Here is a 15,582-nt window from a genome sequence, read left to right on the forward strand (position 1 = left end):
TGGCAGCTCAAGGTGGAAACCCACCTGAACAGAACATGCTCACACACATCCCACACTCACTCAGACGAGGACAATGTAAACATACCAGTTCACCCAACTCCAATTTACCCAACTCGCACATCTTTGTGTTGTGGGAGTTAACAGGCATCCCAGGAGAAAACCCACGCAGTCATGGGCAGGTCATGCAAACAATGCCCTGGCTGGCAACTGTTATTTTTTTTCCTCATCAATGTTAGAACAAAACAACATTGAATGAAATGACTTTATTCAAGGACCTGCTGTATGCAGTTCTGTGCCACTTATCACACATTTAGATTTCTGTAACTAAGACCACAATCAAAATAAATACCTCGTTATCACAAAGAGCTCTCTCATACTATACTCCTTTATAGTCATACCCATCTCCTATGTCCACTAATCTTATACCCTGGCAATCATTAATTTGATCTCATCTCTATAATTTTGTCAATTCAAGAAATGTTATACACTCCTGACTGGTGTGTCTCAGTGGACTGAGCACCAGCCTATGAACGAGAGGGTTGCCAGTTCAATTCCCAATCATGGCACATGCCTGGGTGGCAGGCCAAGTCCCCAGAGGAGGGTGTGCTAGAGGCAACCACACAATGATGTCTCTCTCCCTCTCTTTCTCCCTCCCTTCCCTTCTCTCGAAATATAAATAAATAAATAAAATTTTAAGAAAAAAGGATGTTATATAAATGGAACCATACAGTATGTGACCTTTAAAGATTGGCTGTTTTCAAAATTTGTCCAAGTTGTCTATCAATTAATTTTTCTTTTCTATTGCTGATTATTATTCCATAGTATAAATATGCCAGTTTGTTTAATTATTAACCTACTGTAAAACATTTTATTTTTCTCAAGTCTTTTCTATTACAAATAAAATTGCTATGATCAATCATGCACAGGTTTTAGTGAGAAAATAAGTCTTTATTTCTCTGGGATAAAAAGCCAGGCATACAACTGTTGAGTCACATGGTATTGTATGTTCAGTTTTTTATGAAACTGCTAGATAATTTTCCACAGAGGCTGTACCATTTTCACATTCCCCAAACCATTATGAGATCCAGTTTCTCCACATCCTCACCAGCATTGAGTTGTCACTATTTTTTATTTTATTTTAGCTGTTCTAATAGGTGTGTAGTGATGATGTCCCATCAAGATCTTAAACTTGCATTTCCCTTTTGTCTAGTGATGTTTAACATTTTTTTAAGTTTTCTTTTTTAAAGATTTTATTTATTTATCTTTAGAGAGGAAGGGAAAGAGAGAAATATCAATGTATGGTTGCCTCTCATGAGTCCCCTGCTGGGGACCCAGGCATGTGCCCTGACTGGGAATCAAACTGCGATCGTGCGGTTCGCAGGCCCGCCCTCAATCCACTGAGCTACACCAGCCAGGGCTTAACATCTTTTCATGTGTTTACCTGCCACCTGAATTTCCTCTAATCCTACTTTAAAACTCTAGAGGAGATAACTGCACAACACTATCTGCAAAGAAGTGCCAGCATTTATAAAGCAACTGGAATATCAGAAGTTGAATAAGCCCTTCCTCTTCCCAAACAGCTCAGTCCAGAAGTAATTAGGTGATCTGAACAAAGTCAGCATCAGTGCAGAGATGCTGAGGATAAAGATGAATTCCATACAAAGTAATCAGTCAAGTAAATACTATACTGATGATAATCAAAGCCTGATTGTAGAAGAGAACTACAAATATGGAAAAGAAAAACTGCAGTAAGTCCTGTGGTACTGAATTAAAATCAGAGTTATTGGTGTGAAATCATGGCATTCTATCTGAGAGTGAGAGCAAGAACGAAAGAGTGAAAGAGTGAGAGAGTGTGAGAGTGAGAGAAATCTAGCCACAAACCTCATTGGAAAACTGGCAAAGTCCAGGACTGGAAAAGGGAAATACAAGATGAACATCTTCTCCAGACACCAGTCAGGAACCAGCAAAGAATGCTGTGTGCATCTTAAATAAACAATGGAGCCACGTTCAAGTGGCTCCCACTGGCCAAACCAGAGGAAATTTGAGCATCAAAATAAATGAATAGTTAACAGATTATGACCCACTGAATAAAACAAGAATCTAGCCCTGGCTGGTATAGTTCAGTAGATTGAGTGCAGCGGGCCTTTGAATGAAAGGGTTGCTGGTTCAATTCCCAGTCAGGGCACATGCCTGGGTTGTGGGCCAGATCCCCAGTAGAGGGTGTGCGAGAGGCAACCACACATTGATGTTTCTCTCCCTTTCTCCTTCCCTTCCCCTCTTAAAGTAAATAAATAAAACCTTTAAGAAAAGAAAAACAGGAATCCATTGGTTAGTAAATAAATAAAGTTTGATGAGAAACAGTATTAAAGTAACTGTCCACAAAAAATTATTAATTACAAAGAGTAAAATAACTTTATAACAGAGACAACCTGCCAGACACCACCTTAATCAAGGGGTCAGAATTAGGTAATATCACCAGTACACGGAAAAAATGAAATTAAATGTCACTCAATAGGATGGAATGAGAACACAGGATCACTTCTCTGTTATTGCCTGCCAAAGTTATCTAATATTAACCTACTGTACAAGGAAAAAGCAGACGAACCCAAATTGAGCAACAGCCTCCAAAATAACTGGCTTATATCTTCAAAAGTGTAACAGTCATGAAAGTCAAAGAGAGGCTGAGAAACTGCAATATTCTAGTTTAAAGACCAATAAAAAGACATGCCAACTGAATGTAAAGTGTGATTCTGAACTGGACCCTATGGCTATGAAGATCACTCAAGGAGCAATTGGCCTAACTTGAATGGATGGCGGTAATATCACAATGTTAAATTAGCTTCCTGGTTTTGATCGTTGTACTGAGCTATACAAGAAAATATGCTTGTTTGTGGGAAACATACACTGAAGAATTCAGGGGTGTTGACACATCTTACTTCAACTCTCTCTTAGATGGTTCCAGAAAAATATTTATAGTGTCATGCAACTTTGATGTAAATACAAGATTGTTTCAACTATAAAATTAAATATGAACACATAGTCACATGTTCACATAAAATAGGCTATTATAAGCAAAGGTAAACAACTTTAAAAAAAGCAAAAAATAATGTATCATGTATATGATTACATACATATTAATCACAGCAAATATATTAATCACCGTAAACTCAAATTATGTAATACAAGGAAGAAAAGTAAACTATGGATTCATCAATTTACTAATTTTGGTTACCTCTACAATAGATGCATAATTCCAGTCATACATATGTTGGACTGATTTAAAATGCCCAATAAACAAAACTTTAACACACTAGTTTTACATACACGGACACTCCATATGCTCAAGGTTAAACTACAGCCTGTTAATTCCTTGGTCATTTTCTTATCCTGCATCAACCCCTTTAGATTCTATAATTCTGTCAACCCAGCAAATAGGACAAAGAAATATGGAAATAATCGGGTTAACATAGTTTACACTGATGATATTGGTTAGAAAATCCACTGGATCTATCATGTTCCCTATCTTCACCAATAACTTATTTTACAAAGTTTCGATTTTGCTTCATTCTGGGGTTAAATCTGGCCACACAACAAATAACTGAAAAGTCTTCTCTCTCTTCTTGCTTAATGTCATAAGTAAGACTGTATGGAATCAAGTGAGTTAGTACTTTCAGAATATTCAAAATGCTATCGAGAATTTGTTTTTAATAGTTTTCATCTACCAATTATTATTTGATCTCAGCTTACCTCACAGTTTAGAGCAGCGATTTTCAGCCAGTGTGCCACAAAATTTTTAAGTCATGCAATACCTGATTATTTAGTCAGGGACACTGAGCTCTTTTCCCTTAGATTATCAAATAAAAATGTAACAGCCGACATAACAATGGCTGTCTAGTATGAATGAATTAAAATTCATCCATGTCAGATCTGCTAAAACTATAATACAGTATATTTTTTGGTGTGCCACAGACTGTTAGTAATTAATTTACGTGTGCCATGAGATGAAAACAGTTGATCGTGTGCTTTGCAGGCCCACACTCAATCCACTGAGCTACACCAGCCAGGGCTGAATGATATTAAACTAAATAGTCCACCAAGCTTTATCAAACTAAGTAGCAGACCAGGACTGAATTCCATAGGCTGGGCAACTGCAGTAAGACTCATTCCCTGCCCAAGTGTATTTAGTCTAGTAAAAGAGAAATAACATTAAAAAGGAAAAGGAAGGAAACACCTGCTATACAGAAGCCATCCAGAGATCAGAACTCTAAAACTGGGAAATAACTCTGCAAATTTTTTTCATGTATGTGTGTGTGTGTATATCCAGATTCTTTAAAATAGAAACTTTAATTACAGTGTTTCTTTCCACTGTTTACTTCACTGTATGTCAATTAGTATTCTTAAAATTCACCATTTTTAATGAGCTGGAGTGTATGCCAACTATAAAAAAATGGTATTTGTGTATCTAAACATATCCCAACATGTAAAAAGTACAGTAAAAGCATAGTATAAGCCCTGGCTGGTGTAGCTCAGTGGATTGAGCACGGGCCTGTGAAGCAAAGGGTCACTGGTTCAATTCCCAGTCAGGGCACATGCCTGGTGGCAGGCCAGGTCCCCAGTGGGGGACACATGAGAGGCAACCACACATTGATGTTTCTCTCCCACTCTTTCTCCTTCCCTTCCCCTCTCTCTAAAAATAAATAAATAAAATACTTTTTAAAAAAGCATAGAATAAAAGAGAACAAATGGTTACACCTGTAGCACTCACTGAATGGGGCTTGCAGGACTAGAAGTGGCTCTGGGCGAGTCAGTGGGGCAGTGGTGAGTGAATGGGAGGGTCTAAGATATTACTGTACAGTACTGTAGACTTTATAAACACTAGACACTTAGGCTACACCAAATTTATTTAAAACACCTTAACAATGAATTACTACATCACCAGAAAATAGGACTGCTCAGTTCCATTATAATCTTATGGAACAGCTGTCATATATGTGGTCCACTAGTGACTGATATTGTTCTTGGTGTATTACTTTATTCAACACTTTTGGTATTCAATTTGGATGATTATCAGCATGAAATCACCTTCCAATCTTACCTACTTGTTTCTTTAAATATCCTCAAGTTAAATCCTAGTATTACGCAACACTTAATTTTTGGAAAGCCTCCAACTTCCTACCGTACTACACACACTGTTCTCTCATCTGAAATGCACATGTCAAAGAACATCTATTTATCCAGAATCATAGATCTGGAAGAAATCTCAGGGAAGAATATCCTAATTTACTCACCTTAATTTGCAAGTTAGAAACTTCTGTCACTTACCTATAAAAGTCTGCATTCTTTCCACTTCAGAGTGCTTCTCAAAGTCTAATATGACCACAAACCAACCCACTGGTTATAAAAAACAGATTTCCAAGCCTCATCCACAAAGGGCATGCTCTAATAGTTTGGGTTAGGAGCAGACCTTTTTTTTTAAACAAGCAAATCATGTTATTCTGAAGCGAGGAGTCAATGCTTCAGACCTTAATAAGAAAACCACAAGAAAGAACGAACATTAAGAATATGTAGCCTTTAAACAAATTTAAAAAGAGTATGTAACCTTGTGGCACTTAGCATGTCATTTGAAATTTTCCATTTCTGCCCCCATATTGACCTCCAAAAAAACCAGCTACTCACTGCTACTTGTGCAGAATCCATAAATCTCAGTCCAAAATAGTCACTTTCAATGAGATCCAAGTGGTACGTAATCTGATCAAACAGCTCTTGACCTTTGGCTTTTCTCTGAAATGGCAAGAAAATAAATGAATCAGTATGTGGCTTGCAAGATGAACAAGCCTGTATTGAAGATGGCTTTAATTATATAAGATCTCTTTACAGTGGTAGGAAGGAGATTATTAAAAGGAAGAGAAGCACAGGGCAGAGGGTGACAAAGGGGGGAAAATTGGATAACTGTAATAGCATAATAAATAAAAAGTATTTTTAAAAAGATATCTTTTTAAAAAAGCATTACTTGTAATACAAAAATTATTACCATGTAGTAATACTTTTCCAATAAACTATTTAAGGCCAAAAGAGAATCTGTGATCTCTATGTGCTTTCCTGGAAAATATTACTTCCCATCAACCAACAAATATTACTTTGTACCTAACACTATGGAAGGAAAAATTCCTGTTTTGTCTTGTCAAGTTTTAGAGTCCATACTTTGTAAAGGAGGTTTATAATGTAACTGGAGACAGAAAACACACAAGAAAATGTAAACATTTAAGTATAAATCATGTGGAATGAACTATATTTGCCAATAAATTTTAGAAAACAGAGAGTTAGACTAGAATTATCAGCGAAGACTTAAAGATCAATCTAAAACTAAATAACAACAAATAAGGCAGGAAGTAAAAAAAGGAAGATGGGAGGAAATACGGGAAAATGAAAAACCTACTGTAATCAATGCAACCCCCACAAAAAAACCCCCACCAAATTGGAGAGGGACTATAGCAAAGAAACCTGTATAGAAAAATTAGTTGTAGCTGGTCCGAAGGTTGTGGGTTATTGTTAAGCTGAAAAATTAGTTGTCAGTGTGACCCCTGAGCATTCTCCAGATTGTTTCAAAAGATCCACAAGGCCCTTGGATTCTTCTCATGCACCTCAATCAAAACAAATATTGCAACAGAGTGAATGCAGAAGCAGATAAGAGACTCTGTTTTCTTAAATTAGACATTTAAAGAGATTTGTAAAAGTGCATACATGCCCCCCCTCTCACTAAATTATTTGTTGGTTAGGCAATAGTTATTTTTCATTAAAATGTTACTTATGTTAACATATAAGGGGTATATAACTACTATTTTTTAATTAATAATTTTTTTTACTCTTCAATTTTAATTTCTAATATGGTAATTATCAATAGATATAACCCTCATAAGCAAATGCTGTTAGGATCCTCAATTTGCAAATATTTTCAAATACATCCAATCCATGCTTCTCTCTCCATATAATTTTAAAATATGATTTAAGATATTTCAAGTCATGAAATCCAAAGACCTACATCCAAGACTGCTCTATCCAGCAAAGCTTTCATTTAGAATGGAAGGGCAGATAAAGTGCTTCTCAGATAAGGTCAAATTCAAGGAGTTCACCATCACCAAGCCATACTTATTATATGGAATGTTAAAGGGACGTATCTAAGAAAAAGAAGATAAAAAATATGAACAGTGAAAGGACAGCAAACTCAGTTATTAACAACCACACGTAAAACAAAAGCAAACCAAGAGGACAGCTAGATCCGGAGCTGAACCATAGAAATGGAGATCACATGGATGGTTAGCAACAGGGGGGTGGGAGGAGGAGAAGGGGGAGAAGGTACAGAAAATAAGCAGCATAGATGGTAGGTAAAAAATAGATGGGGGGGCAAGAATAGTATGGGAAATATAGAATCTAAAGAACTTGAGACACGTGGTCATAAACTAAAGGGGGGAATGGTGGGGGAGGGGGTGTGCAGGGTGGAAGGGAATGAAGGGGGGGAATAGAACAACTGTAATGATATAATCAAAAAATATATTTTTTAAAAAAGATATTTCTTACAAAAATACATATAGTTGGATTTTTTTTATTGAATCAATCTCTGCCTTTTAACTGACTTTGTTATTTCAATTTGTCCACTGCTTTTTCTGTACTTCTTTAGATTTTATTTACTTTTTAGACAGAGGGAAAGGGAAAGAAACATAAATGTGCAAGAGAGAGAGATATTGATCAGTTGTCTCTCACTTGACCCCAACTGGGGAACCTGGCCCTCAACCCGAGCATGTGCCCTCACTGAGAAACCAACCAACCTTTTGCTTTGCAGGCCAATACTCAAGCCACTGAGGCATGCCAGCCAGAGCTATTTCTTTTTGATAAATAAAAATGTTATCTCATTATAAAGACAAGAACTTCACCAGGCCCTCATGTCCCTCCTTCTCTCCACCCAATCGTCATCATGTTTTACCAATATACTTCCTGTTTCTTTTTATTTGGTCATGGCTAATTTTTTAAAGACAACAATCTTTGGTATTTGATTATTCTTTACGTGTCTTACATGCGTAAATTACACATCTAGCAGCGTCTGCCAGACTTGTTTGTTCATCTGAGTTCTTCCTCAGCAATGATCCCCATGTTGGACTCTGCATGGCTGGTCTTTAATATTTAATAGTCTTTTATGTTTGAGAATAGGTTAATCATGTCTATCTGAACAACAGTTGGCTGGATACAAAATTCAAGGCTCAAAGTTATTTTCTCTCAATAACCTCTTCAATACACAAAATGTATTATTCTATCATCTTCTTAAAGTCTATACTGCTGTTGAAAAGTGTGATGTCAATTTGAATCTTGTTCTTCAAAAATATTATTTATTTTCTTGGGTAAGCTTTAGACTTTTCTCTATCTCCGATAGTCTTAAATTTCACTATAATGTGTCCAGGTATGGGTTTTTCCTTAACTCTACTTTGTATTCTATTGGGTCTTTTTAATCTAAGATCTTTCTTTTTAATTCTGGAAAATCAATCCATTATTTCCTCAAATATTTCTCTCCTACTTTTGTCATTTTTAAGTTTCCTACCTAAGTGCTGGTACTTTGAGATTTTTCTTTTTCTACTTATTTATTTTTTAAAGATTTTATTTCTTTAATTTTAGAAAGAGAGGAAAGAAGGGAGTATGAGGGAGAGAAACGTCAATGTGACAAAGATACATCAATTGGTTGCCTCTCTCACACCCCTAACTGGGGACCTGGCCTGCAACCCAGGCATGTGCCCTGCCTGGGAACTGAACCAGTGACCTTTCAGTTCACTGGTCAGCAGTCAATCCACTGAGCCACACCAGCCAGTGCTGAAGATTTTTTATTTGTTGTTTGTTTTTTTAACATACAGTCACTTATTCAATAATCCTAATAACTACAGCTTATTTGTCCATTCAATAAATACAATACAGACAAAAGTTCAAAAAGCCTTAGTAATATGACAAAATGACAAAGCTAAAAAAATGACAAGGCTAGAATTTGAATTTTGCTGTCTCCCAAGCTCAGATCCCCTAAGAGTTACACATTGCACCCAGATTTTATCTGGAATTTCACCTCTCGGATCAATAATCAGATATGCCAACTTATCACAACTTCCTCTTCTAACTTGTTCAAATTACTCTCAATACCTAGGTTCTCAACCACATGGGAACTTCCAGGACACTGACTCCACTTAACAAGCATCGGCCTCAGCCACCACTTCTCCTCTTTAACATAAAATTTATCATTTTCACCATTTAAAATAATACAATTCAACACCATTAGATATATTCAGAATTATGCAACCACCACTCACTATTCCTTTCCAGGGCTCTCCCAATCATCATCCCAATCAGACACTTTTTACCCATTGAATAATTGCTCCTTATATCCCCTCCTCTCACCCCCAATAACCTTGTTCCTACTTTCCCCCACCAAATGGTTGTTAGCATCTTTGTGGAAAATCAATTGACCATGTATTTCAGGGTTTATTTATAGACTCTCTATGCCTGTCTGTATGCCAGAACAACAAAGTTTTGATTACTACAGCTTTGTAGTAGGTTTTGAAATAAAAACACATAAATCTTTTTTTTTCCTTCAAGTTTTGGCTATTTGGATTTCTTTAAGATTCCACATAAATTTTAGAATAGATTCTCCTATGTCTGCAAAAACTGTCCTTGGAATTTGGTCAGGGATTACAGAACTTCTATAGATTACTGAATCTATGGATGGCTTTGAGTGGCACTGTCCTCTTAACAATTTGTTTTCCAATCCAACCCTGGCTGGTGAGACTCAGTGGATTAGGAGCCGGCCTGCAAACCAAAGGGTTGTCAGTTTCATTTCCAGTCTAGGGCACATGCCTGGGTTTCAGGCCAGGTCCCCATAGGGGACACACAAGATGCAACCATACATTGATGTTTCTCTCCCTTTCTCCCTACCTTCCCCTCTAAAAATGAATAAGATATTCAAGAAAAAATATTGTTTTTTAATCCATAAACATGGTATATCTTTCCATTTTCTTCCTTTTTAATATACTTTATTGATTATGACATTACAGTCCCATTCCCCCTCTTCATTCCCCTCCACCCCACACACCCCCTCCCCCACCATTCCCCGCCTTTAGTTTATGTCCATGGGTCACAAGTTCTTTAGATTCCGTATTTCCCATTCTATTCTTGCCCTCCCCCCCGTCTATTTTCTACCTTCCGTCTATGCTACTTATTCTCTGTACCTTCTCCCCACTTCTCCTCCGCCCACTCCCCTGTTGCTAATCCTCCATGTGATCTCCATTTCTATGGTTCTGCTCCTAATCTAGCGGTCCTCTTACTTTGCTTTTGTTTTAGGTGTGGTTGTTAACAACTGTGAGTTTGCTGTCCTCTCACTGTTCATGTTTTATCTTCTTTTTCTTAGATAAGTCCCTTTAACATTTCATGTAATAAGGGCTTGGTGATGATGAACTCCTTGAATTTGATCTTATCTGAGAAGCACTTGACCTGCCCTTCCATTCTAAATGAAAGCTTTGCTGGATAGAGTAATCTTGGATGTAGGTCTTTAGATTTCATGACTTGGAATACTTCTTTCTAGCCCCTTCTTGCCTGTAAGGTCTCTTTTGAGAAATCAGCTCACAGTCTGGTGGGAACTCCTTTGTAGGTGACTGTCCCCTTATCTCTTGCTGCTTCTAGGATTCTCTCCTTCATTTGAATCTTGGCTAATGGAATTATGATGTGTCTTGGTGTGTTCCTCCTTGGGTCCAACTTCTTTGGGACTGTCTAAACTTCCTGGATTTCCTGTAAGTCTATTTCTTTTGCCAGATTGGGGAAGTTCTCCTTTATTATTTGTTCAAATAAGTTTTCCACTTATTGTTCTTCCTCTTCCCCTTCTGGTACCCCTATAATTCGGATGTTGGAACATTTCAAGATGTCCTGGAGGTTCCTAAGCCTCTCCTCATTTTTGAAGTCTTGTTTCTTCATTCTTTTCTGTTTGGTTGTTTCTTTCTTCCTTCTAGTCCAGTCCCTTGATTTGAGTTCCAGTTTCCTTTCCATCACTACTGGTTTCCTGTGCATTTCCCTTCATTTCATTTAGTTTAGCCTTCATTTGTTCCTCTAATTTGTGACTAAAATCAACCAGTTCTGTGAGCATCCTGATCACCAGTGTTCTGAACTGTGCATCTGATAGATTGGCTATCTCTTGGTTGCTTAGAAGTACTGGCTCTGGGGCTTTGAGCTGTTCTTCTTGAGCCACAATGTTTTGGTCTGTTTGTGCCTGTTACCTATGAGGGGCGGAGCCTTAGGTGTTCACCAGGTGGAGCGACCCAGTTGCTGCGCTGTGATGCTGTTTGTGGGGGTGGGGTCAGAGGGGGGCAATGGCCACACACTCTCTCAGATTTCAGTCCCCTCTGCTGCTTCCCACAAGCAAACTGGCCTCCCCTGGTGCTGGCTCCCGGGTGTGTGGGCCTGTGCACCCTCCAGGACCCTGTGGGTCTCTCCAACAAACTCTCTGTGAGCCTGGGAGCTTCTTCTGGCACCTGGACCCTGAAAGTCTTTCCAATTGGTACTCTTAGGCTTTAATTCCCGTCACTGGGGCCCTAGCCTGTGTGGTCTAACTGCTCGCTCCTTTGCCTGGTTTATCTGCACGCAAATGTGTGACCGCAGTCAGCCAGCCACCTTGTGCCCCCACTGGGTCCGCCTGTTGCCACCCCACGCCTGGGATCTGCCAACCACTGCCTGTGCGACTCTTTTCTGCCAGCCACTGTCTCTGCCCCTCATACCACTCTGGCTGAATGGTTTGTTGCTGTCGGACTTCCATACAGTTCAATTTTCTGTGTTTTGGTTGCGTTTTTGTTACTAAAACTTTGTTGTCTTTAAACTTGGTTGTGCGAGGAGGCACAGTGTTTCCACCTATGCCTCCATCTTGGCCAGAAGTCCCTCTTTCCATTTATTTAAATAACCTTTCATTTTTCTCAGCAATGTTGTGTAGTTTTCAGTGTATAGGCCTATCTCAGAGATATGGTTCCAGACCATCACATTAAAGCTGAATATCACAAAGTGAGTTGATGAATTTTTTTTTGGGTTTCGCATTGCATATAAAGGTTATGTTTACCCTACACTGTTTATTAAATGTGCAATAGTATTATATCTAAAAAATTTACATTCCTTTATTTAAAAACACTTTATTGCTAAAATATGCTAATCATTATCTCAGCCTTCAGTGAGTCATACTCTTTTTCCTGGTGCAGGGTCTTACCTTCATTTGTAAAAAATACAGTTTCTGCAAAGCACAATAAAATGAAATAGAATAAAGTAAGGTATGCTTATACTATACAAGTTTTTTGCCTCCTCAGTTAAATGTATTTTTAAGTATTTATTCTCCTTGATGCTGTTGGAAATTAATTTTCTTAATTTCAGTTTTGAATTGTTCAGTTAGTGTACAGAAGTACACTGATTTTTGTTGATTTTGTATCCTAAAATGATGCTAGATTTATCAGCCCAAATAATTTGTTTGTTTTGTATATGAAATCTTCAGGGTTTCCTACTTTTAAGATCATGTCATCTGAAACAGAAATAATTTTACTTTTTCCTTTAGAATCTGGATGCTTATTATTTCTTTTTCTGCCTAACCTGCTCTGGCTAGAATTTCCAATTCTATGATGAATAGAAGTGGTGAAAGCATGCATCCTTGTCTTATTCTTTATCTTAAAGAAAAAAGAACTTCTACTCTTATCTTCCATTTTATAACTTATCTTTTATGCCTCTAAATTCTGTAGTTTCTTTCCTCCAAGAGTGGTCCCTATATATGATCTACACACTCACTGACTTATACTTTACCTTAATTCATTTTAGTCTTGTCCCATTGATTGTTCTTTATACTTTTCATACTTAATTTTTCTGAGTCCTTTTAAGTTTTCATTCTTCTTTCATATTTCTAATATTGTCCTTATCTTCTAGAAAATGTATTAGACTTTCATTTTTTCCATCTGCCTTTGCATCCAGTGCTGTCTCTAATACTGTTTGATGTATTTTGTCATTTGACCTTTGAAATGCTTATGCTTACTTATCTCCTTACTTTGGCCATAGTCACTGGGAATGAGTTACTTTCTGTAGATCACATATAACAAAACAAAGCTCAATCTAAGTCTGTATCAGCTTCATTAAACTGAGAAATCAATGGGGATATAAGGAAGTTCTGAGGAGAGAGCCCCAAGAACCAAAAAAAAAGTTAATCATATCACATTTCCTGGAACAACTCCTCAGGTCAGTGATTCACTCCCACTCTCACGGGAAAAGTTAAGTCACATTGCGAAGGAGACATTCCTTTCATTATAATTTACTACTTCCTAAGAGTTTGGTGAAAGAGGGGTATGAAATTTGAATAAGAGAATTTTAGGGGTGAGAAATTTTAGAGGCAGGATACTTCAGGCAGCACTAGTCTGATTTACCTTTGAGGACACCTGCACCCACTATATGAGATACTGCTATCACACCAGTTAGTCAGGGGCCAGATACTAATTATCAGGGAAATAAGGGGTAAGGATCAAGACCTGATCAGATGGCAGTTTTCCTCCCAAGTTCTACTTTACAGTCCCACTAACCTACCTCGGCCACCATACCACCACAAGCACCATTCCTAGTGCACGTTTGCGCACACACGCGCACATACATACACACACACACACACCAACACCTCCTCCCTGGGGCTTTCTAATTATTCTTTTTACTTCTTAGATTTTTAAAGTATTTCCTTCAGGGGTTAATCTTGGGGGAAAATGTTAGCATCTGGCTGATTCCAAGATTAACAAGTTCAGAAGCTAAAGCCAAGTGAACAAGAGCAAAAATGTCCAACAATGGGAGAGAAATCAGCAAAAGACCATGAAATCTTAAATCTACATGGGCAAATAAAAGAAACTTAATTCAATATTTGAAGATATTTATCTATTAATTAAAAAGAGAAATTTGGACTAAGGAAGGGAAAAACAGCCTGTCCCTACTGAAAATGACAAAACATTTTACTAACTTTGAAAAATGTTAAAATTTATTAACAATAGTTACCATCAAATAATTAATTCAAATACTTGTTTATTTTACATGACAACACCTTCACTAGACTGAGTGCTCAAGAATTTGATGTGATCTGCTATTCAGCATATCCTTATCCAAATTTGAGATCTGCTGTATTTTACACCAGGCATCAGCAAGGAACTGTCACCTAACTGTGGAAACACAAACATTCATTGAAAATGCATTTGCCAAGTATTCCTTTTTGGGAACCAATAACACAGCTTTCATAGCCACACATACATCGGTACCTTTTTAAAAATGAACAGTATCATAGATGGAGCCCAACTGTCAAAGTTTAAAAGCAAAATTCACCTCTATTTCTTGGGCACCCTTTAGTTATACACAAACTTAGACACTGTTCTCAATACATTCGATAAATGTGCAAAAATCGGGTGATACTGAATTGTGCTTTTCCACCTTTCTGTTTTGACCCTTGAATCCTACTCAATAGTGTTACAAGGCTATTTTTCTTCATAATTAAGTACTCAGGTTTAATGTGTGTGGGGAAAACTTGATTTGAAATCTTACTTATAATAACTAGGTCACAAAGCACTGTTAACTTAATTAGCAAATACTAATTACATAAAACTTTGCAAATGGCAATGACCTTAAAAGGAACACAAAATATTTCTGAATTATAACAGAAAGACCCACAGAAATCACCTGCAGCATTTATCCATCTGATACCAAACTTACGGTGATACTTTCATCACCTTAATTCTAAGGTACAATTCTAGAATCAATTTCATTTCATCAACATTGTTTATTTGCTTCAAAGACCAGAAGGAAACACAACTAAAAAAATAAATAACTCTCATCATTATTCTGCCAAGCATCATTTGCCAGCCTCTTGAAATGTGTCAGCTGTGTTCAGAAAGAACACAGAATGTACTTCTGCTAACTGGATGGATAGCTGCTTCCTCAGAATAAAACACCTCTTAAGGGTATGTACTGACCCCTCAGCAGAAGCTAACTGAAGACCAACCAACAGTGAACACAAGGTACTTGCAGGTTCCTAATGTTAATAATGCTCAATCTAACTGAAATCTGACCTCTCAAAAGAGAATCTCTCAAAACACTTGAGGAACTAACTGCCAGACTATTTTCCAAAGCAGCTGCACCACTTTGCATTCCTGCCAAAAAATGGGAACAGAGTTAAGATTTCTCCACAATCTCACCAACACTTGCTATTATGTACTAGCATAATGTGTATGCAAATACTTTCCCCCATTTTGTGAATCTTTTCACTTTCTTGATGGTACCCTTTGAGGTGCAAAAGTTTTAATTTTGATAAAGTCCAATTTATTTTTCCTTTTATTGTTCATGTTTCTGGTGACATATCTAAGAAAATGGTGCCAAATCGAAGGTCATTAAGATTTATCCTGATATTTTCTTCTAAGAATTATATTCTCTTAGCTCTTATGTTTAAGTCTTTGATCAATTTTGAGTAAATTTTTATATATGGTATATGAGATGAGGTTCCAACTTCATTCTTTTGCATCTGGC

The 15,582-nt window shown here is 37.3% G+C and overlaps 1 protein-coding gene across 9 annotated transcripts in view; it reads right to left on the minus strand.

The window, feature by feature from the left end:
• Positions 1-15,582, minus strand: part of EPB41L5 (erythrocyte membrane protein band 4.1 like 5) — a 177,888-nt gene that overhangs the window by 149,667 nt on the left and 12,639 nt on the right. For all 9 annotated transcript variants that reach the window (XM_037049878.1, XM_037049877.1, XM_037049876.1 and 6 more), the window contains one exon: positions 5,677-5,781. In XM_037049878.1, the coding sequence (XP_036905773.1) occupies positions 5,677-5,781 (105 nt within the window). The remainder of the gene's footprint in view (positions 1-5,676; positions 5,782-15,582) is intronic.

The sequence above is a fragment of the Sturnira hondurensis genome, unplaced genomic scaffold, assembly GCF_014824575.4.
Source record: "Sturnira hondurensis isolate 20B ecotype Veracruz unplaced genomic scaffold, ASM1482457v3 Scaffold0006496, whole genome shotgun sequence".
In the NCBI taxonomy this organism is placed as follows: domain Eukaryota; kingdom Metazoa; phylum Chordata; class Mammalia; order Chiroptera; family Phyllostomidae; genus Sturnira; species Sturnira hondurensis.